General features: G+C 30.8%; 1 protein-coding gene across 1 annotated transcript; it reads right to left on the bottom strand.

Annotated features, from left to right (window-relative positions):
- Positions 1 to 2480: 2480 nt before the first annotated feature.
- LOC113381454 (ovarian-specific serine/threonine-protein kinase Lok-like) lies at positions 2481 to 17700 on the bottom strand. Its single transcript, XM_026620360.1, has 2 exons — positions 17676 to 17700; positions 2481 to 3076 (listed from the first exon to the last, which is right to left on the bottom strand). The coding sequence occupies exons 1-2, from the start codon at positions 17698 to 17700 to the stop codon at positions 2481 to 2483; spliced, it is 621 nt and encodes a 206-aa protein (XP_026476145.1).
- Between the last annotated feature and the right edge of the window lie 8190 nt (positions 17701 to 25890).

Genomic DNA, 25890 nt, shown 5'->3' with positions numbered 1-25890 from the left:
AAGCAAAAACTATATTTTTAAAATAAACAGTTGAAAATTTTATCTAAATATCAAAATTTTAATTTTGGTTGATTAATTTAATTATTACACATATCGGGAAATTCATGCAAGTTGCCTAAAAGCAAAATGCAATTTCATTTATTATGAATATATTTTATGGCAGTGTTATATTTTGAATTGAAGTTGTTTTATTTCTATGTAACTTTATTAGCATATTTTAATCCTTTTCACTCATACCTTGCAAAACTAATACTGATTATATCGCCTGATTAAATTATATTTAAACTAAATTATAATTATTTCTAGTGAACCTACAATCAATGCAAAACCGCTCCGATGTTGACCAGCAAGAAAGAGGAAAGCAGTGAAATTCGAGCAAAAGTTAACTCCACAGTGTGTTAAGTGCGCTGTAGAACATTACACCCAAAAAAGTTTATGGTAAGACAAAATTAACAAGAACGTCAAGTGTGTACTCCGCGGTCAAAATCACCCCACAAACTACAAGGGATGCCAAGTCTACAAGGAAGAGCTCAATCGGAAATTTCCTCCGTTACGACAGAGACTACAACCAACTAACAATCCGAATATTAACAGAAATTCTGCAGTAATTCAAGGCTTATCTTACTCGCGAATTACTAGCCGAAACACAAACACAAACACAACACAAGAAATACCAAGCAGCACTAATCAAGAAATCGAAAGTAATACCAAAGATATCTCTGAACTTAATACTATGCTGAAAACATTATTCGAACAGATGGGCACTATGTTTAATTTTTCAACTACAATTTTAATATGAACTTTCCGATATGTTTAAATGATCTACTTAATCGATAAAAATAAATTAATTTATGAGTGTTTAAAAGTATTCCGAGTGCATTTATTACACATAACTGAAAACGAATGAACCCGTTAACTTGGAGTATTTTCTAAAAGCAAATTTTCAAATATCAATAATTTTTATAATTGAATCAGTTTCCGTAAGACTTTAATGGTTTAGTATGTTCATTAATCTTTAAAAAAACGCCCGAAAAAAATGGCAAAAACACAAGTTTTCTTTTGGATGCTACAGTGGTGTGACCCCTGCTGTTGAATCGACAACTGAGGAAAGTTATTTAGCCTTAGGAACAAGCTGAGGCAGTTGCTTCTGGTGAAGACATGAAACCAGGGCCAATTGCACATTATTCATCAATAATTATTATTCATCAATAATGAAAAATATATTCTGATAAAATAACTCAATTCATAACATTCTTAAATTATTAGGTACATTTCATTGTGGAGCACAACTGAGGTAACATGCAACATATTATAATCAAAATCAGGTACATGTTCTCAACTTAAAAACTATGAAATAAACCCAAAATAGACAAATGCTAACAAGACTTTTCCTTCTATGCTCTTAGCATACAAACAGAAAAAGCTAGATAAATTGTATTTTTTGCAATAAATATAATAAAAGATGAATATCTGAAAAATTAATTAAAATCGAAAGTTAAAAATTTTTGTAAAGCAACTTAGTTTTAAAATATGCATACACATGACATGGCCGAACAATTAATTTGATTTGATTTGCAGAATTTACTGTGTTTTACAAAGAAGAAAATATCATAATGTATGCTTTTTTTCTCAGGGTGCAATGATCAAAAGTATTATTCACTATTGTTTATAAAAATGTTTCATATTTTAAATATAATTTTGGTCATTTTATTACTTAGAGCATAAAAGTACTTTTGTATGTAACATGTACATTTTGTTCCTTTTAATACTGATAACAAACCAAACTTTTGATTCGCTAAAAAATAAGTAGACTTTGATGACGTTTGGCAGGTGGTTCTATTATATCTAGACAATTTTCAGGACAAGAATTATTATAATGTTCATTTATTGAATCTTCCAAATCAGAAACGGTAATTTCCTTTTTTTCATTTTCCTGATTTAATAAATCATTATAACGCTTAATAGCATCGGGATCCTGTAACCATTTATGATTAAGAACTACGGAACTGCTATATCTAGTTTTTGGATCTACTTGTAACATTTTAGAAATTAAATCTTTGCATTCAGCATTAACCGAAGACCAAATACATTATTTAAAAGAGTATTTTCCTTTGCAAATTTGATCAGCTGCTGAGAAGGGTAAGCATCCACAAAGACAAACAAATAATATTACACCTAGACTCCAAACATCAACTTTTTCAGTATAAGTTTTATAATTCTTTAATATCACTTCGGGAGCAACATACCATGCAGTACCACATTCAGTTTTTAACACTGTGTCACCTTCAACAATTTTACTTAAGCCAAAATCTGATAGTTTGACTATTGAATCATCACTATTGCTTTGTAACAGAATATTCTCAGGTTTTAAATCTCTATGTGTAATGTTCTGCCGATGTAAGTAATTAACAGCAACAGCTAGTTAGTATATAATATTCTTAACCATTGGTTGTTTCAGATATTTTGACTCTTTAATTTTATTATGATTTATCACCTCCATTCATAAGTTCCAATATCAAAAATACTGCTTCAGGAGTTTCAACAATGTTGTAGATACTAACTATGAATGGATGATCTAATTTTTTCATAATATTAATTTCTTTCATAATACGATTAGGATGGTTTAATTTCTTTTCACCATCTGCTTTACTCTTGATGATCTGCTTCATAGTAAATTTATCACATGTACTTTTGTTAATAATTAATCTCACAGCACCACATGCACCGCTTCCAAGCAAACGAGAAATGTAGTAGTCATCTTTGATGAGATTTGGGATTTTATCCACAGTATGTGTGAAACGATAAAAAAATCTAAACAATTTTCTGAAATCACTACCTATTGCTATAACATCTTCATTTTGCAATATTCTTTGGTTTCCTTTGTCAACTTTTTCACCATTTATGAATGTTCCATTTCGAGAAAAATCTTCTAAATAAACAAGAGAATTCCTACTGTCTCGTTTAAGTTTAAAATGTGTCCTAGATATAAAATGTAGGTGTTCAAAAGACTTTTCGTCTGTAGTCAAATTTATGTCACAATTTTCTCTGCCAACTGCATATTCCAATTTGGAAAGATCTACGATAAAACATTATTGATATTTGAGAAAACCAACAAGCATGCAAACAATTGTAAATCATCTTCCATTCTTCCAAACATTCTGGCTGGGGCTCACGAAGGCTAGTAGGTATTGAAGTGACTAAAATTCCTGTCCACGCTCAGGGAACTAAAAGGCATGTTCGATAACTCTATACAAAAGCAATAACGCTTCGTAAACGAATTGCTGAATTTGAATACTGTTCTTTGCCACTTGATAAAAGTTGTGACATTAGCGACACAGCACAACTCGCTATATCTATACGTGGTATTTCAAACAATCAGTGGCATACTTCTTCGCTGAAAGCAATGTTAAAAGTTCTGAACTCAAGGCTTGCAATTTCAAACCGGCAAGCAATTGGTATCAACATTGTAGCTACCGAATATGATGTACACGCAACAGTTGTATCTGCAATAAACGTGTTGTCTAATTTACAAACTTCAGGGTTCTCTTGTTGGCGAGCAAGAAACTGAACCCCTAATATGATCCTCCACATCAACTGAATTTTTTTTATCATATGTTGTAACTTTCATACAACAAAATCAACAGAAAAGGACATCCTGAAATCGAATTGTATGAAATTGATTCAAAGTTGCCACTTTTCCGCATGCGCTGTAATTTGCGAGCACATAAGGTATACACTGAAAAGATTAGGAAGATGAGTGTGAGGGACTGCCGTAGAGTTCTCTTATAGATATACGCTACTAAGCAAAGTAAGAAAGTAAAAATAATGTAAAATGCAAAGTAAGAAAGTAAAAATAATGTAAAATGCAAAGTAAGAAAGTAAAAATAATGTAAAATGTATTCTATTGAATTCATAATTATCATTCATAATAAGCTTCCAGTTTTGCAAAGAAAACTTTAAAGCTCTATGAAGAGCTCTCTATTTCTCTCTAGCCGATTCTAACCATTAAGCATTTTGTAAAGAGGCTAGACGTGTCTTAGTTTCTTTAAAAAAGACGAGAAGATATAAAACTCTCTCAAACTATTCAAAATTGGATTAAAGCAATAAAAGGTTTTTAAAATATTTGGCAGTAAAAATAAGTATCCGGAAATTAAGTTTTAGTCAACTAGTTATTTAAACCAAGACGAGAAGATCAAAACTATCTCCAACTATTCAAAATTAGATTAAAACAATAGAAGGTTTCTAAAATATTTGGCAGTAAAATAAAGTATCCAAAAATTAAGTTTTACTCAACTCGTTATTTAAACCAAGACCCTCTAGAATTTGTTTTTGTAGTATTAGACGGAATTAATAATCGAAATGCTTCCTGCATTGTTCTCAATAAATTTCATTCTGTCCATTTTTACTCTGGCAATTGTAAGCTTGATAAAACAGAAAGTGCGATTGATTCGTTAAAAACATTATTATTATGCTATGCTTCGGTCAAAGTCGTGTGTGAGTCTAGTTAGAATGAAGATATTCTAATTTCGTCTAATGTGAATACTTATGGATTTTTATTAAAAGAAGAAAGTAGCAATTTACTTCATGTTAACAGATACATTACTGTTTTTTTTTACCAACAAGATGTTGAAAAATGTTGAATTTTGCTCGATGTGTAAGTCCCATATTTAGGCAATAGACAAGAGTGGGGATTGGCTAATAAGTGTTGAAGATCGCATTGGAGAATCTCTAGTTTTTCTACTAGAAGTGAACATTATTTAAATAATCATTATATTTTCAGAATATTTTTTGCTCAATTCATATTTTTAAAATAATTATGTTAAACTACTTGTTCCATTTTAAAAAAGACAAATTAAAGTTTGTACACCAAACGTGACCTACGCATTTTTTTTTAGTTTAGTAGACATCAATTCCCCATTGATGAACATCAATTCCGTCAAATAATTATGTTAACATATGCCTGATATTTTATATACATATAAAACCTACAAGACAAACCAAAACATTTAAATTTAAATTTTGTGTAGTGAATTTCGGTGGTAAAGGATTGAAAACGCGTGACCTCTATATGTTCTATCTAAACAATGGAAAACGAAGAAGAACAAACTTCACTATCTCCAACTATTCAAAATTAGATTAAAACAATAGAGGTTTCTAAAATATTGGCAGTAAAATAAAGATCCAAAAATTAAGTTTACTCAATCGTTATTTAAACCAAGACCCTCTAGAATTTGTTTTTGTAGTATTAGACGGAATTAATAATCGAAATGCTTCCTGCATTGTTCTCAATAAATTTCATTCTGTCCATTTTTACTCTGGCAATTGTAAGCTTGATAAAACAGAAAGTGCGATTGATTCGTTAAAAACATTATTATTATGCTATGCTTCGGTCAAAGTCGTGTGTGAGTCTAGTTAGAATGAAGATATTCTAATTTCGTCTAATGTGAATACTTATGGATTTATTATTAAAAGAAGAAAGTAGCAATTTACTTCATGTTAACAGATACATTACTGTTTTTTTTACCAACAAGATGTTGAAAAATGTTGAATTTTGCTCGATGTGTAAGTCCCATATTTAGGCAATAGACAAGAGTGGGGATGATTATGGCTAATAAGTGTTGAGATCGCATTGGAGAATCTCTAGTTTTTCTACTAGAAGTGAACATTATTTAAATAATCATTATATTTTCAGAATATTTTTGCTCAATTCATATTTTAAAAATAATTATGTTTAAACTACTTGTTCCATTTTAAGAAAAGACAAATTAAAGTTTGTAACACCAAACGTGACTACGCATTTTTTTTTAGTTTAGTAGACATCAATTCTCCATTGATGAACATCAATTCCGTCAAATAATTATGTTAACATATGCCTGATATTTTATATACATATAAAACCTACAAGACAAACCAAAACATTTAAATTTAAATTTTGTGTAGTGAATTTCGGTGGTAAAGGATTGAAAACGCGTGACCTCTATATGTTCTAAACAAATGGAAAACGAAGAAGAACAAACTTCTACTTGGAGAAATGAGAATGACTGAATTATTGCTCGATAGTAGCCCAGGTACTGGGAACAAAGAAGGAGAAGTGCCCGCTTCGAATCGAATTATAATCGAATTTCTAGAAGAAACTTCTACTCGGCAACAAAGAAGAATGTCAAAACTATATCTCCGTTGTAGCCCAGAAGAGACACTTCAAATATTTAAGGGGGGCGATACATGTAATCGCCTTAATTTTTACCATTTTTTGAGGACTTTTTAAACTGGGAAGGAATGATTGAATCTTTTTGAACTTTTTTAGGGTTATTTATTATATTAAAATACACAAAAAAATTTTTTTTTAAATTTTTTTTTTTAAATGGCTGCCGTAAAAATAAATCTGCCAAGACCCTCTCGGAAAACGCCATCAATTTGCGGGCGTTCTCACTTTTCGTACGGTGATCTGAATTTAAAAAAATTAGTTTGTACGTGTTCATAAAACATATATCTTCTAGTTAAACCAAAAAAAAAAATAAAAAAAGTCACAAAATCGTAAATTGGCACACTTAGTGTTCGATTTTTCACCTTTTTTCAATGGTTTTTTTGGTAAAAGGGTTAATTTTGAAACATTTTTGGAATGTTTGAGGTTAGGTGTGTGCAAAATTTCATTGGAATCGGTTGAGAACTTTTTGAGTTATCACGCCCGCAATTTCAAAAATGTGTCGTTTTGAGAAAAACGCGTTTAAAATTTGACACAGAAACAGATAAGAGTACAATAGCACTCAAGCGTCGAGTTGAGGCGTGGCACTTAAATGAGTTTTTATCGTATAAATAATGATAATTTTGTTTTGAATATTTACAGGCATATTTTTGAGATGTTATTGTAACGATTTATGAAAAAAAAAAATCGATTTTTTTTTTCTTGTTACATGTATCGCCCCCCTTACGAATACCCAAATTCTTACCATTTACATTTAATAAAGAATGTAATTAATAACAGGTTAAATTTTTTAAAAAATAAATTCTTTGCTTCACAGTCTGATAATTCTATTTTTGATGATTTTTCAAAACGTTCTATTTTGGCTAATTCAGATCCGTCTTTTACAAATAAATATAAAGGTATTTTTCATTGCCATATTTAGGCAGTTTTTCACTTTTTTTGAAAAAAATGTTTTTAAATGAAGGTTTTCCGTTAGTTATTTCTTTTGACAATACTTTAAACTCACTTTTCACTCCCTTAAAGTCTAAAACTCCAGTTGAGCGTGTTACTGATGTTGTTTACAAAGTGGATTCCAATGATTGTAATTGTTGTTATATTGGTGAAAGTTCGCAATATACTTACAAGAGTATGAACCAACACATTTGCAATTCAAAAAATAAAAATCAGTTTAAGACAATGTTTTCGTTGTGATTAGTTTTTTACATAAGGAAAAGAATGTTGACCTAAGAAAATTTGCTGAATCTGTATTTATTTTTTTAAACCCCCTTTACGTTTAATTCTGCTTTTCCAGTACATGACTCTTATCTTATCTCATAATATTTTTTTTTTCAAAATATAAATAATTTTCGAAATCGTTGACTATTGTGTTTCATGTTTTATTTGATATTTTTCGTCTGAAAATACGAAAAAATACTGAAATTTGTGTCCTCACGGTTCAACTATCCCTGAAAATACGTTTTCAATCACTCCTTGTGTGTCACGTGGCTTTCGTTGGCGTTGGAAGCGCACATAATTACATTACACAAATATATTAAAAATTAAAAACAAAACATGTTCAGTTAATATTGTTTATTTTATATATTTATTTTGTATGTATTGTATGATTGGTTTGTCTATATGTATTTATTCAAAAAATGTTTTTTCTTGGTGTGGTATGTATATCTTTTAATTATTTTAAATATAAAATTAAGTTTATTTTTGAAAAACTTTGAAAATATTTTTTAGATACTGTTAACAAAGAATTGCTGAATGATGGCACACAATCCGTGTCGAAACGTATATTATAAATAAATATTTGTATTTATTTGTTTCTTTTATTTCGACGACTGACTGAAAATCATTATTCAAGATATGTCTCAACGTCTAACAAAAAAAATCATATATATATATATATATATATATATATATATATATATATATATATATAACAAATGTATTCTGAGTGGATAATAGATATTAATTTGGAAATATGAACAAACAACACTCTTTTTTGCACTAATTTATTAAATAATAATTTTCACAAAAGTTTCGAGACTAGGTTTGTCATATACTGTTAGTATATCGAGTGACTTGTAATGGATAACACGAAATGCTAATTTAGGTTTCCATATTTTTTTATATTTTAAATTATAACACACTGATGATGAGACAAACCTAGTATCGAAACGTTTCTGAAAATTATTTAATAAATTAGTGCAAAAAAGAGTGTTGTTTGTTCATATTTTCAAATTTATATATATATATATATATATATATATATATATAAGATTTTTTTTTGCTCGACGTTGAGACATATATTGAATAATGATTTATATAACTTGAATAATGATTAAACTTGAAACATCTTTTAATATCATAAACGGAAGAGGAGTACAGCTTTTTAATCTACTCCCACTACATATTAGGAAACTGAATGATAGTCAATTTCATAATACTATTGTTAAACTTTTAAAAGCTCAAAGTTTCTACGATACTTCTGAGTTTGCCAATTTCGATATCAAACATAATTTTGATAATAAAATACCTGCTGATAATAATTGATACTTTTTTTCCAACAGTTACATTTCTTTCCCTTTTCAATACTTTTTCTAATTTTATTTTAAATTATTTTGACATTTTTTCTACTTTCAGTATTTTATCATTACAATTATTTTCATATTATATATTCTTTTTTGATACTGCTCTAATTATTATTTTCCAGATATGAGAATCAAATAAAAACTTCGTAACGGATATTTAAAGGATTTTTTTTACCCTAAGAAGACTCAAGATCTACAAGCCTTAAACTATTTGAATTTTATTACATTTTTTTTCTTCAAGTTATTGTATTAGATATTACTAATGTTAGGCTTAATATTGTTTAATAGTTGTATTTTACTGTACTTAATTCAATTAAGATAATTTATTTTCTAAGTATGAAGCCTAATATGAAATATAAAACTATGGCATAATAGTCCATAGATAGAAAAAGAAAAAAATAGTAGTTTTAAGGCGTTTTATGGTGAGGAATGAATTTTAATTTGGCATCGAAGTCTTAAAAACTGCTTTATATTAATATTTGTTCTAGACTCTTACATCTCGGCAAGGAAGCACGCAGGAGACAAAGACTATACTTAAAATGAAGAGTTGGGCCGCGGACAAAGGAAGAGAAAAGAAATCGTGCTCACATCAGAGGCGTCATGATGAAGAAAGTAATTAAAGAATTTATTATTGTATATACAATAACTTAAACGTCGTAGACTTTTAAGATAAAAAACAAACACGTGAAGAACTCTTTTCTCAATATCAAGGACGTAGCACGCCTTCGCGGGGCCTCGTATCAAAATTTGTTTGGGGGCCCCCTTAAGAAGAAATTTTTTATCACAAAATATAAAAATACATGAAATTAGAAAAATAGTTATTTATCATTCTAATTATTTTTCTATCTAATTTTCTATAATTTTCTGAATTTTTCATAAATGATTTCAGATAAAAATATTCTCACCTTATCTTTTTTCGAACAACTAAATTATTAAGTGATCTTTAGATTTTCTAAAGTTTTTGTCTCTAGGAACAATAGTGACAGGTCTGGTAGACATTTCTGTCCTAAAGTTTTTACGTAATTTTTTTTTTCAGTTTTAATTTTGAATATCATTCGTGAAGTACATACTCTTTTTCAAATATTTTGCAGCAGAAATAAATTTAAAAAGCATAATAGCAGCAGAATAAATTATTAATGGAAGGTTATGTAATAATTAAATTTAAGAAAGTGCTATGTTTTTTAATTTTTATTAAAAAAATACGTTTAATTTTAATTTCCATTTATTCTGACGTTGAAAATATTCACGAATATTTAATGTTAGATTTTCAAGAAAAATTAAATTTTATGTATTTTTTGTTATTCCTATCTAATTACAACTAAATTATGATTATACCTCTAAATCAATACTTGACTTTTCTGCCTTTTGTATAATTTCATAATTTAAAGCCATAAAATATAAATTAGTCGAAGTTGGTTTGCTAATTGTAATAAAATTCGTTAACAATTGTTTTAGCCAGTAGTAAAACAGCGTGTAAATGACTAGTAACGTTTATTAAACAAAATTAGATAAATTAAAAATTGAGTACCACGATAGGGCCCCATCGGAAGACTTTGCCACGGGCCCCGGAGGGTCTAGTTACGCCACTGTAGGGAAGCGTGAAATTTTTTGCTGTCTAAGTTTCGGATATTGAGTGGAAGTTTATTCATAAGCTGAATACCTAGACCGTCGATCGTATTGAAAGAGCTGGCTAATTTATATGTGCGCCCTTAAAAAGTTTGTGTATGGTGTTGTAGTTTGAGGAGGACGAAGCCATATCAAAAAGTTTCGAATCGTTTTTGATGAAAGATAATGTCACCAGCAGAAAAATGCATGGGGCAGTTAGAATATTGTATAAATTGATCCTATAATAAGACGAACTTCAAATGGACAAACGCCATCATTAATTAATCCAATCAATCAGTATAAGAATTTATTAAATAACTACATAGACATTACTAAACCTCAAAATAACTTCAAAAGCAAAGAACCGCGCCTGGCACATAACAGTCATTATTACAGATCCACCAGTTGCAGCTAGATACAGCAAAATCTTTGGGAAAAAGCAGCAACAAGAACTACTAAATACAGGAATACTTCGACCGTCAAGCAGCCAATGAGCAACATGTGTGCACATGACGCAGAAGAAAAATGGAAAATACAGGTGGTGTGGGGATTATCGTAGATTAAATGCCAACAAATATCCTCCACCACTTATTCAAGATAGGTGTTTCCTTTACTCCATGATAAGAAAATTTTCCATATACTATAGGATTTTTGGGTAAATATGCCATTAAATTGAATAATTTCTTCACTTTGTATGAAAATGAGTGATTAGATGTGATAATCATTGACTCTTATTTAGCATCAATTGAATGTAGTAGCAAACAATTCAAAAATTTTAGTGTTCATTAATATGATCAGTAGCGGCGCTAGGCGTCGGCGGTGTCGGCGACCGCCGACGGCCTCGCGCCTTGCGGGGCCTCGCAAGAGGCCCCGGAAAAATTTTAATTATTTAAAATTTAGTTAATTTTCATACGGATGTGCGAGTAAAGAAGGTGATTAGTGGTTTACAGGCACTATCATTTTACTCTTTTATCTTTTATGGACATTATCTAATATCGTCTGTCAACACTATAGATTATTATCTAAACAACTTCGCGCAAGCTAATTCTCTGGTTGTTTATATTTGTGTATTTCTTATGTGAGCACTATGTAAATCATCGTTCTTTTTGGAAATACATACGAGTGGGAATCTTAACGTATCGAAACAGTATTTAAATATTCGAGGGATAAAAGTAATCATGGATCAATAAAAATTGATCAATGAAAAATAATAATGAGATAATAACAAAAACTGTTAATTTGAAACTAATCATTGTTTCACACCGTCAACACAACCAAAATATTTTTTTAAACGTTCTATTGAGATAATCAGTTCTTTCAAATAAAATTGATAACCTTTTAAACTTTTTTTGTATCTCCAAAACCGCTAAACCTGCCTTTGACAATTTATCAACACGAATCGAATATTTTTTAAATTCTTTAAATCGGTTGATTCGCTCTGATGTCGTCGACAAAAAATTAAAGCGTTATAAAAAACGACATTTTGACATTTTGAACCAACTTTAAAAATTCAAAAACTTATCGAAAGTTTTCAGTTGGCGATCGTGCTGAATTGTTTTTCGTCAAGATCGACCGCACAGTTTCTTCGTAATTTATTGTAAAAATCTTTTTTCAAAAAAAACTTGCTATCTAACATACATTTTATGGAACTACGATAAATGATTAATTATAAAAACTCGTTAAATTTTAGAATAATGGGACGAGCTTTTAGACCATGTGTACCTACTATGTGATGTACGGATTTGTGCACTCAAATCAGTATGAACATAGATTTTTTAAATCTAATTAATCACTTGCAGATTGCAAAATTTTGTCTAATTAGTTATTAAGTCGGTGATTTCCAACCAATTTTAATTCATAATGATCGGAAAACATAAAATTTGCTAATCAAATGGTTGGGCAAAAGGAAACTTTTTCGCGATAATTATTTAATTTTAGTGCTTTTTTAATAGTTGGAGAACAAACCATTTTTGCCGAAGAGTTTGTTTATTTTAACTTGTGTAATTTTTGTCTATTTCAATTGGTGTATTTATCTGATTAAAAATAAATCTAAAACAAAAATTTTTATATATCTTCAAAGATTTCTGGACATTTTGGCAAATTTTCGTCGACGATTTCGCGAACATGGATCAACCAATTTGAAAAATTCAGAAAACATTTGACATGTATTGAAGGTAAGAGACGTGCTGATTAGTTTTTGGCAAAGGCAGGATAAGCCGTTTTGGAAATACGGAGCAAAAAGTGCCAAACTGATTACATTTTTAGGAAGGCAGGTCTAGCGGTTTTGGAAATCTAGTAAAAAACCACAACAAAAGCCATTTGGCATATGCACATCAAATTATCAGATATTTTATAAAGATTTTAATTAATAGTGAGTTAAGTTAGACTGCAACGCGGCGTTTACGCGCTTCGATATTTTGTCTCTAAGCAGCTAACGTAATTGCTTTGAAAAAAAGTTCGAAATTTTCAACAAAATATTTCAAAATAAAAAAAGTCAATTTCTTTCACTTTTCAAATTTTTTTAAAGCTTTTCAAAAATTTAAATTACGGCACGAAAAGTTTCAGCAATTTGCCTTTAGGCACGATGCCATGTACCACTAGTAAACTTGCAACTGGCAAAAAAGGGGGGCCTCGCAAACGAATTTCGCCGACGCCCACGAATGGTCTAGCGCCGCCACTGAATATGATCATATTATAAATTAATGATAATGATAACTTTGCTATAAAATTATCATCAACTTTAAAATATCTGACGCCACATCATGTTAATATCAATTCAAGTTCGGCAAAACAAACTAAAAATCTACTTGTAAATTGATCACAAATAAATTAAATATGTGCAATTTACTATTGAATAAAACTTCACAGAAGAACAGATTTTTGAATTTGGTCCAGAATCACTCTGAGTCCGAGTACATTACGAGTGAGGAAGACTAGTCTGAAATCAAGATTCTGAGCACTTCAGCACGACAAACTGAGCACTCCGAGCGCATAGGTCCATACGTAAATTACTACACATCGTATATATCGTATGGAAAAACGGGAACCCGGGGCACAAATTCCATTGCAAACTCTGCAATTATCAGACGGAACTTGTCAGCCTGATAGAATTGCATGCATCTAGGGAAAGAGATTTGGAAGAATGCATCAGAGACATTAGGTATCCAGGCTGTCGTGAGACGTTTGATAATACAGAAGACAAGGCCGAATATATGCGCGACAATTGCCCCATTTTATACATAAATTAAATTAATTAAATTATTATACATAAATGCAATAAATTGTATTTTTCTTTAAATTTCAATATATAAAAAAAATAACCATTGGCTCGTAGTTTTATTAGATACAGATAAAAAACAATTCATTGTTATTAATTCTTGCATTAATGCTATAAACCGTAATATGATTTTTAGTCAATTTCGTCAAAGCTGTTTAACTTACAAAGAAAGATTCCAATAAATTCCAAGTTTTCATAAAATAATTTCTCCTCAACAGAACGATAATTATAGTCGGTGACTTTTTACAATAAAAAATGCACACTGTTTATTAAATAACACTGAATTAAATTATATAATAAAACCGAAAATGTAATTCATGGTATAAACATAAACTAAATTCTGAATTATCACTTATCAAATGCAAAAATAATTGTAATGTAAAATTAAAGTCTTCTAGTGATTCACGAATCAGCTGTGGCATGTGTAGTCTTAATTGTGATGAAAGTGTATTTTCACAAACTTTATCGCCAAGAGCTTTAGAAAGTCCTAATTTGAAATATTTAATGTAAACTTTGTAAACTGCACAAAATACATACAACTTATACAAAAGAAAAAATACTGTCAGCATAAGACAACTAAAATTCTCTATATGAGATAATTGGTATTAATGAGATATAAAATTACAATATATTTTGCAAATTATTTTTCAACTGAAGGCGCAGTGACATGGCAAAATATTTTACCAACAAAACGAACATCTCTTTTTGGGCGTGGACGTTCCACACAACAAACTTTGTTTCACACAAAGTACTGAATCGTTGTCAAAAATGTGGACCTTGGAATTTTTTGCCTTTGCTGTAAAAATATACTTATTGAAGAAAAATCTTACACTTAACCCATCTCGTTATTGGCTAATTGATATTAATAATCCAAAGGTCTTGAAAAAATTTTGGCACTTGATTATCAAAAACCGAGGAAGAAAATACCAGTCAGCAGATTTCTAGTGCGTGGAGACCATAAAGAACTTTTTGATCAAATGGATAAAAGTGCAAAAATTCGTAAATTTTTACTTTCCAAACATGGCTTGAGGATATATATATATATATATATATATATATATATATATATATATATATATATATATATGCATTATGAATTGTATTTTATAAGTGTATAATTGTTTTGTAACTATAATTACAAAATGCACATTAATAAAATCATATTCAATTATAAATCTACTTTATTAATATAAATATACCAAGCCTTATATAAATTATGAGCTACGGCCCGGAACACTTATAATTTCGCTTAAGTTGTCTATTAACTCATCAGTTATCGGGTTAACAATTTTTTCTTTCTTTTCTTCAATGCCATTTCTTCTGGCCTCACACATTACATTCATTAATTGGTTTTCTACTATTTTCCTCGAGTCGTCTTCGAACCACTCTAGACCTTTGGTCATATATTGGATAAAATGATTTTGTTTACTAGTGTTATTATATTCTAATAAAAACTGCACCAGTTGAGTTTTTAACATTTTGTCCATATCATCTTCTTTTTTTTTCTTTTTTTTTTTGGTGGCAATACAGATTCGCCATCTGATATTATGTTACCGTTATTCTGCTAAAAAAAACTTTGAACAAACAATTGTCAGTCTGCGTATTAACAAGATTTTGAACGATAATTAGCGTAATTGCAAATAATACAATATTACCATTTATTTTTTGGAAACATTTAATTTATTTTTAATTATAAATGTATCTACGTCATATAAGTAGTAAGTATATGTAATATAATATTTAACTTTCAATTAACGATGTATTTCCTATGATAATAGATGAATTAGTACATCAATTTTAATGACCACTTGCTTATTTACGTTTTTGATCCGCGCTTTGACGCTAATCCATTAAGTATTACCAAGTACTTTTCAAATTAAAGAAAATGAACCACTCTCCTCTCCAAAACCAATTCATTCCGGTGTTCGACAAGGTAGTGCTCTCAGTCCAATACTATATCTGCTATTTACGAGTGATATGCCACTCGATCCGACATTAACAATAAGCACATATGCTGATGACATTTCTATTACCTCAAGTCATAAAGATGTGACAACAGCTACTTCTTTACTTCAAAATTACCTGGCGAAAATAAAACTATGGCTAGATAAATGGAGTATAAAAACTAACGTTAAGAAATCTCAACACCCATCATTTCACTGAGAAGCCACACAAGACCTGCCTTGTATTTGAATAAGAGAATTATACCAAACCAGGAATCCGTAAAATACCTAGGAATACATATAGACAGTAAACTAAATTGGAAAACGCATATTTTAATGAAACAAAAAACAAATAGATTTGATACTGAAATAAATAAACTGGCTAATGAGAAGATCATCCAAACTATCTCTAGAAAATAAACTATTAACCACAGCGATAATAATTCCAATATGAACTTATGGGATAGAGCTATGGGGCTGCGCCAGCAAGAGTAACATTCAATCCAGAGAGTCCAAAACAAAATTCTGGGAATGATCTGTAAGGCTCCGTGATTTATGACCAACCACATGATCCATAAAGACTTAAAAATTCCTACAGTAGCGTAAGTTATCAAAAACAGAAGTTTAATCTTTCAAAGCAAATTGGATGCACACGTTAATCCGGAAATGCAAATAGTACAGACAGCCAAAAAATTAAAACGCTTGAAAAGAAAATGGCCTAGTAATCTACCGTCCAAAACATAATTTTCTCTGTTTTGCACAGGAACATTTTCAAACAAGTTATTTTTAATTATTATTGATTATGGTTTTTATTATTAATACTATTATTTAATTATTATTTATTCATTTATTTATTCTATTTCTTTTCTTTAATTCCTTTTATTCTGCCTTTTTTTCCTTCTTGATTTTGATTTTCAAAAAGACATGACCACCGAAGACCAAGACGAGATAAGGAAAAAGCACAAACCATCGCAACCAGGGAAGATGGAACGAGATGAGAAACCCCCCCAGAGAAACGAGGGTTGGGCTTCGACGGACCTCTAGGGTATAAAACCAGAGCCCCGTTCCAGAATCTGTCTCTTTGCGGATCGGCTTTCAGCGTGCCAATAAGTTAGTACACTCAGTAGGAACACTTATAAAAGCAACTTGAGAGAGTCTGAACCGACGTTCCAAGTGGATATAGTACGCTGAGATATCCGGAAATAAACACTCAACCGTTGGTGACTGGCTCAATCTAGAAGCATGGCTTCGATCCTTCCAGCGATAGAAGACTTTAATAATCTTGCCTCTTGTCAGAACTTACTATAATTTGTAAATATTTGTATATATATATATATATATATATATATATATATATATATTTAAATACAAGAACACTACTCCAAAGCTGTCTAAGTAATTTTTATATTACAAATATCATTTACAAAATTAAATTAAACTATGTAGTTTAATATTATGTATTGTGTTTTTTCCTAGTGTGATAATGTAATAGTGGATTTTTATAAAATGAATAAAAAATATATAACGAAATATTTGAAAATTAGAAAGTGGAATTAGAAAAAACAAAACAATTAATTACCTTTATGATCAATTATACACTAACATTTGTCACCATAACTTAACTTTTGTTTATCAAAAGGTGTGTTTTTATTAACATCTTTTCAGACAAAGAAAGTTGCAATTATTTTATTTATTAGTTTGCAAATATTAGTTATGTTTTTTCGAATTTGCTATGTGAAAAAAAAATTATTTCCTCGATTATGGTTTTACGATTTGGTGAGAAACTGATTATTATATGTATGAGTTTTAAGGAGAAACGAAGATAACATTAGTTAAACCCGAAGATAACAACTATTTAAAAAAAAGAGGAAGCACAAACTCAAAACCGATATTAATACAGCACCCGCTTTAGCACCTTTTCAGAAGAAGTACAGTGAAGCAGTCACTATTTCTCCCGCTGAAATGGCTCATAAAATTGATAATAACGACAATAACTCAGAAATGCTTCTCAAACTGATCAGAGTGCTTCGACATATCTAAAATTTTGAACAATGTTCAAGTGTTCTTACCTAAATTCTTAGCAGAAAAAGGCATAACCGAAATTATGATGCTCGCAGTCAAGTTTTACAGCGCCAGTTTCAAATAATGGATAATAAAACAATTCTGAACTTAATGACAAGGAACTGTAGATGCCTAATTAGAAAAGTGCCACAACTCCAACAATTTTTATACGACTATGAAATCAGCGTTGCTTTTCTATTCGTATGTGGATGCTGGATAGAGATAACTGCTATATTCCTGGCTATGAATGGTATAAGACATGCATGGCATCTAGAAGAGGAGGCACAATTACACTTGTAAATTCTCACACTGCGATCAATATGCCACAACTCAATAGAATGCAAGGAACCGTCGTTAGTATACACAATGGAATCAAAGAAATTGCCCTGGCGGTCATCTATGCACCTCCTACAGAAACATTGGACCTAGAAGATTTATCAATGGTCATAAAATTAGAACAAACAGTTATAATCGGTGGCGACTTTAACGCTAGACACTCAGCTAGAGCTCAGAAAATTCTCTAGCAAAATATCTTACCAATAATATTCACAATATTACAATTCTACCTAGCAATACTCCTACACATTATCCACCAAAGTTACTACCCCCTGAACAATACGAATTTGGAGGTCAACGCTCAACCCAGCACGCAATAAATATTCTGGCCGAAACTATCACATATGGATTGAACCTAAAAATATAGACATGAGTTGCACTATTAAACATACAAAAAGCATTTGACACAGTGTGGCATAATAGACTAATCAAAAAAATGATTTTTCTCAAATTTCCTGCATACCTGATTTGGCTGATCTCATGCAAACTCCGACAAAACGGAAGCAATAATATTTACTGCTAAGAAAAGCTCCAAAGTCAAACAAGATATTAAATGGTTCACATCAGCCAAATATCTGGGTATAACTCTAGATGAAAACACACATTTGCAAAACATTCTGAAAACCGACTAACGCCAATCAAATGATGCAAGTGCTATACTTTTTAATGTACAGGCATATTAACCTTAATATCGAGAATAAAACAAAACTACGAGTATACCTGGCCTGTACAACCAATAATAACATATGGATGCCCGGTCTGTAAGAACATGGCCGAAAAACACCACAAGAAAATTCAGCGTTTTCAAAACGAATGTTTAAGAACGATAACAAACATCGACAGAGACAATAACTCAAAAAATATAAGTACACCGTTACTGCATGGAGCTGCTAACGTACCCATGATGAAATTGTACAAAGGACTGCTATATAAATTGTCACAATATGATCTAAATTCTACGCGAATTGCAAACACCACTCAAACAAAACAATCCAAAAGCTAGGACAGTACTGTCTCTACAGATGTACTCCTAATAAGTGAAATACACTTCACACAGTATTCAAATACTACGTTCCGAATTCTAGGCTGTACCATACGTATCATCCTAATGAAAGCTTGAGGAAAGATCAGCAGTTTTAATAAAATGTGACGTTGTCTACTGAACTGCAAATGTTGTGTGAATCAAAACATAAATATATTAAAAATCACAAAAAGCGCGACATGATACACACATAAAGGAATGATATTACATAGAGGATGTTTTTTTTAAAACAACGATAGTTAGTATTATCGCTCATCGTCGTAAGAATAATGGTACGCTGTTAGGCGCGCAAATAAACATCTATACAAAACACGACAAACAGCAAAATACCAAGAAGGACGAACACGATTGCGAACGAAGGCGATTCATTCCAAACGAATTCGAACAAATGCCTCAAAGCAGTGAGGGCCTAAATCTTCTTTGTTCGATAATGCTCCGTGAAACGTAAGTATTATATTAGTGCCGAAAGGGTATAAAAAAGTGATCAAATACGCACGACTTGAAAAAATATAATGTTATCGTAGCAAGTGCCTTTTTTATATTACATTCATTGATAAAGATATCAAAAAAAGCAAGAAAGAGTCGTTAGTGAATGACATCTCTGTTTAAAAGTAGAAGTCGGTATGGTGGCACAGATTTACTTTTGGATTTACAACGTGAAAATTCTGGACACTTCGAATTTCACAAAAGTGTCATCATCAGACTGAGAAATTAATGAACATAGTCGGACCAAAAATATGTAAACTTATTTCAGAAAAAGACTAAGCTTAACCTTGCGATTTCTTGGTGACTCTTACAAAAGTCTTTCGTATTTGTTCAATATTTTAAAACTCATATAAGTTCTGTATGAAGAAATTAGAGTAAGTAATAATTTTTTATACTATTTATGGTAATTTATGTATTAAATATTATACATCGTATTTACTCTTGCCCAAACATTTCATTATATCGGCCGAGTGCTGATTCAAACACTATTTGGTTTATATGGTGCTGAGACATGACATATGAATGCTCATCTAATGTTCTAACTTTTGATATTAGATATTCACCATAAAGATCATACTCATCATTATTTTATTTTGTTGACCGACAGCAGTTTTTCATATATTGTAAACTTCGTCAATTCAAGAATCTTCTTTTAATTTTTTTGAGGCCGTTTTGGGACTACAAACTCTTTTGGTCGTTGGTTTGAAGTGTTTGGTAATGGTTCATTGGGTTAGGCAGAAGCTGGAGAAGATGCTTCTACCTCTTCTGTTTCAGATGATATCGGTTGAGACTTTTCGTCACTTATTTCAGCACGTACACTATATTCGGCTATCTAAAATTATAAATACACGAATACGCAGCCAGCCGCACATTAACGTAATTATTTTCTTTGTTGCAGATGCCCTCCACTGCTCAAGAATGACTTAAAATTCCAACAGATTATCTCATTAATAAAATTTTCCACACTGCTTGGGTGCAATAGATGGGAAACACATTGTATTACAAGCACCAATACATGGTGGTTCTGAATATTTTAACTATAAATCAGACTTTAGCATTGTGTTAATGGTCATTATTGATGCTAATTACAAATCATTTGCGAAAAGTTTTTAAGAAAAAAATACTAAATTAACTAAAAAAGTGGAACCATTAGTATTAGAAACCAATGATGCATTTCCTATGACGGAAAACTTGATGAAGCTCTATCCGAGATTATGGGCAAAAGGAACCGTTCAAAGGGATTTAAATTATAGATTAAGCAGGGCACAACAAGTTGTAGAAAATAAGTTTGGTATAACGTCCTGTGAGTCCTCAGACTACCTCTACTCTTGGAACCGACAAAAGTGAAATTAATCTTTTTAACATGTGTATATATGCAAAATATTTTGCGCAGTAGTTGCTCATCTCAACTACTTCATTATCAAGAATGAAGTTTGTATAGTGAAGAAGATGAACATATTATACTAGATTCATGGCGAAACATTACTACTAACACATCAAAATCTCTTCAGACCGTCAAAAAAAGCTACTCATTTTCTCAAACTTTGATGATTTTTTAAAATTAAACTACCTGTCGTAAGGCCGTAATATTTCAATAAGTTTTAATTAAAAAGTTTAATTAAAATCATCAACTATTTTTTTCAAAAACAAATTATAAGAAAACGGCTCGGTAGATTTTCACCTAAAACTAATCAGTATCATTTCCAACTAATATCTTTTGAACAGTTTTTGATTTTTTAAAATCGATTCTGTAGTATGAGCTTAAATTTGGACGAGAAATTTTTAGAACACTATTTTCCAAATTTCAATTGAACGGCTCGGCCGATGACACATCAAATGGTTTTTAAATTTCTGAAATCGGTTCAGGCGATTTTGAGAAAATGTTTGACAAATGCCAAATTTTGACAAATGCCAAAAAAACGATACTAATTTTTGCAAACTTGGACGAATTTTTAAAGCTAAAAGAATTGTCGTAGGACCGTAACATTTTAGTATGATCTAGAAGACTATGGTAAGTACCGTCAAAAAAATAATAATAAAAATCGTCGAAAAAAAATTTCAACATTTTATTACAAGAAAACGGCCCTGCCGATCTCTAACAAAAACTCATCAGCACGATTCCCAGTCAATATCTTTCGAACGGTTTTTGAATTTTCAAAATCCGTACAGAACTGCGGGCTTAAACGTGGACGAATTTTTTTCACTTTTTTGCTATTTGCAAAGAAATTGCTTGGCTGATCGTCGCGCAAAATTGATAAACGCTAGTCCTCGTCGAGATACATCGAATGGCTTTTAAATTTTTGAAATCGGTCCAGCCATTTTTGAGAAAACGTCGATTTGCGGCAAAAAATGTGTTTACACACACACACATACTTTTTCCAAATTTGGTCTCATTCGATTTAGAATGGCTTGAATTGTCGAGAAAACATAAAATTAGCGAATCGGATTTTTTTATTCTCCTTCGGGAAGTTAATAATGCATTGATCGATATTATTCCGAAATTTGGCATAAACCCCGTAAAATTAAATTCACTTATTTTAAGAATTGAATAAATTAAAAATAGGTACTACGACAATAGTAATCCGACGCAGTTTATTCGAAACTTTATGACAGGGCTAAAGTAGTAATTGAAATTGCTTATGCGAGAGAAATTATCAGAGAACTAGAAATAATCTTGCATTTCCTAGAAACTTTAATTCAAATTATGAATCAAATAACGTGAAACAACATCACTCCCAATCAAGTGTCAACAATCCGTAAATGTCCCAAGCACATGTTTGCAACCAAATAATTTCCAACCAAACAATTTCCAATCAAGTAACTTTTTAATCAAATAGTTTGCAACCAAATTGTTTCCAAAACATTTAAATGACTTAACAATCAAATGACTCAACAACCAAATAATTGCGTTGCGTTCGCCGTCCTCTCCGTTATCAGCGTATTTGATCAAGTAAGCAAACAGGGAATGAATGAATCATATATGTATGCTTTAATATTGTTCGTTTCTGTGGCAAATGCCACTATGCATGCTTTATTTCTTCGTTTTTTTCATTCGTAGCAAATATTGTGATTGAGTAACACGTGCTAACAGACCTTTTCTTCTATATAATTAATAATAATAATTAAAATAATTAAAAATAAAATTAAAACATTAAAATTAAAATTAAATTAATATAGCAATAAAAAAATTAAATTAACATGTCAACTAAAAAAAAAGTTCGGCAAGAAAAAAGTCAGTATTGCTCCTTAAAATTAAGATAGAAATACTTGATCGTTTACGCCTTAAAGAGTCTTTCGCATCGATATCGTGTTCATATAATGTTAATAAATCTACCGTACGATCGATAAAAAAATCGGAAGATAAAATAAGGTCATCTGTTGCTTCCACATCACTGGCAGCAAAAATTGTGCGATCCAGCTATTGAAAAAATGGAAGTGGCGTTGTCGTTGTGGATTGAAGACTGCAACCAAAGAAGAGTACCCCTGAATGGTTCAATGATCCGGGAGAAGGCAAAGCGTCTTCACGCACATTTCGAAGAAGGAAGTATAGGTGGAAGATTTTAAGGATCGGAAGGTTGGTTCCATGAATTTAAATTAAGGCAATCATTGCATAGTATTAAAATCGTTGGAGAAGCTGCAACTACAGACACATCCGCAGCAGAACGATATCCAGAAGAGTTTGCAAGAGTAATAGCTGATGGTGGATACAAACCGGACCAAGTATTTAATGCAGATGAAACTGCATTGTTTTGGAAGAAAATGCCAAATAAAACATTCGTTTCGAAAAATGAAAAAAGTGTTGCTGGATTTAAAGCAGCAAAAGATAGGGTTACACTATTGCTATGTTCTAATGCACCTGGTGGTTGTGTAATTAAACCACTAATGCTTTACAGATCTTTAAATCCTCGGGCTTTAAAAAATCAAAATAAGAGCGACCTGCCCGTGTTTTGGCGTGGGAAAACGAATAAGAAAACGTGGGTTATAAGTGCTGTTTTTTGTTATTGGTTCAAGAATTGTTTTGTTTCTGAAGTTGTAGCTTATTTGAAAAAAACTAAATTTAGACTTTAGAATACTTTTAGTTTTGGATAATGCATCGGGTCATTCTCGCGAGTTTGAAACTATACATCAAAATATAAAAGTTATATTTTTACCTCCAAACACTACTGCATTACTTCAGTCTATGGACCAAGGTATGATGCAAGCGTTATACTGAAATTTATTTAGACGAACTTTCAGGATTATATTAGATAATATAGAATGTAATACTGATATGAATATTATCGAATGCTGGAAAAAAATTAACATAGCAAAATGTATTTTAAACATAAAAAAATCATTGGCAGAACTGAAACATTGAACACAACACTGAAGTCATGTTGGAAATAATCGTGGTCTACTCTGACTGCGGAAAATGACGAAAAATCTGTAAAAATTCACAGTATGACATTGATTAAATCACATGATAATGATATGACTGAAACCAACTTGGAAGAAATGTTAAATTCACAACCCAGTGAAGAAGAGGCACTGAAAATATTACATTTAATTTAAAAAGCCTCATTGAAGGTTTAAAGATGGCAAATAGATCTGTGTGATTTTTTATGAACATTGACATGAACAAAGTATTCTTTTTAAAATGAAAATTGAAGATGTGACTGCTGTATATCAGTCTGAATTGAAGAAACTCTTCAAAACTATCAAGCAAGAAAAAATTTCAATTCAAACTTTTGCCTAATTCTGAACAAAAATGATCAAAATGTTTAATGTATAATATAATTAATCAAATATATAAAGTATTCGTATTCCCATAACAGAGTCGCAATCTGACTTTTGAACAGTTATTCAGGTATATATATCTTATATATAAAATTCTTCTATAACAATGTAAGTTTCATTAAGGGGTTAGGGGTACTTGGGATTTTTGAAAAATCGATTTTTATTTTTTTGCATTTTCATTAAGGGTAACATCTTGAAAATATTCTCTGAAAATTTCAAGTTGATCCGATGATTACTTTTTGAGTTATTGGAATCTTACCAGCGCGTTGACGCAAGTGGAGAGCTCGATACTTATACTAAAGATTATTCTCCCTCACCTCCTGATGTTTTAAAAGCTTTTAAACCGATTTAAAACGATCTCAGCAATGATAATTTACTTTCAAGATGTGTAGTTCAAGATTGAATCCATAATCAGAAAAAATTAAGAGCTTCAACCAACTAGTATCAAAAATATACCTAGAAACCGTGAATACTAGTTCTACTATCGTACAAATTGCTGAATACATATACATAATCATTACTATTGATTATGAGTACCCTAGGACCTAATTGTGGGTATAATTCCTATTGGTATGCTGAAAAATTGGATGCTGCACGTGTGAAAGTGGCAGATCAGCGCGCCCACGAGACGACACGGGAGGGCAGAATGCTTCGTAGGTAACACCAAATGAAAATTTTGGAAACTTCCACAATGGCTGAAGAACTGTTATATGGCCCAGGAATAGATGACTTGGTGTAAATGAATTAATAATTCGTATTTCTGTACGTAAATCCAATGTAAAACTTTGAACGCGTTTTTCTCAAAACTATGTTTTTTGAATCGGTGACCACTGTAACTCAAAAACCGCTTAGTAGATTTTAATGAAATTTATACAGCTTTTAGAATACATAATAAACTCGTGCCTGATCGAAGGATTTTTATTTTTTCAAAAATTTGAATTTTTTAAGACCAATTAACAGTTGATTTTTTACCCAAAAATCAAGATTTTTTCTTTCTGATGCTGCAATTTTGTTAATTTTTGCAAAAAAAGAAAACCCTTCGATCCGGCCCGAGATTAACTATTCATAAAACTATTTTTTTAATTTGATTGATTTTAGATGAATCTCCAAGGAGTTATGATGGTCACCGCCAGGACCGTTTTTCGAAACAGGGTCAACAAAAACAGCTATAACTTTGGGAATATTGATTTTTTTTTCCTGAAATTTTTGTTACATCAAGTCAAAACATTGGTTAATAATGCTGTATTAATATTTTTGTAGAAAAACATCGTTTAATAACAAAAAAAAATACTGAAAACACTCATTTTTTCGTGCCTGCAAGTACCCCTAACCCCTTAATCCTCCTAAACTATAATTCGGATTTTCCTGAATCTTCCTGAAGTTTGTTCGGGAAATTTTCTAGAATGTTTTGATTCATAGAAATATAGTTAGATTGTAGAAATAAATAGAAAAAATTACAAAAAACCGCTTATCATTGTTTGCCCTTGAAAATATTTGAAGCTTAGTTTGACATTAAAAGCAATTGAAGACTGTCATTTGCCAAACATTTCTATTCACTTATAGACTAAGGCAATATTAAAATA

This window comes from Ctenocephalides felis, unplaced genomic scaffold (assembly GCF_003426905.1).
Source record: "Ctenocephalides felis isolate EL2017-DRISC unplaced genomic scaffold, ASM342690v1 CF-g0.4_SCAFFOLD_02905, whole genome shotgun sequence".
NCBI lineage: Eukaryota > Metazoa > Arthropoda > Insecta > Siphonaptera > Pulicidae > Ctenocephalides > Ctenocephalides felis.
The sequence above is the reverse complement of the archived record's forward strand: the minus strand, read 5'-3'. Positions and strand labels throughout refer to the sequence as shown.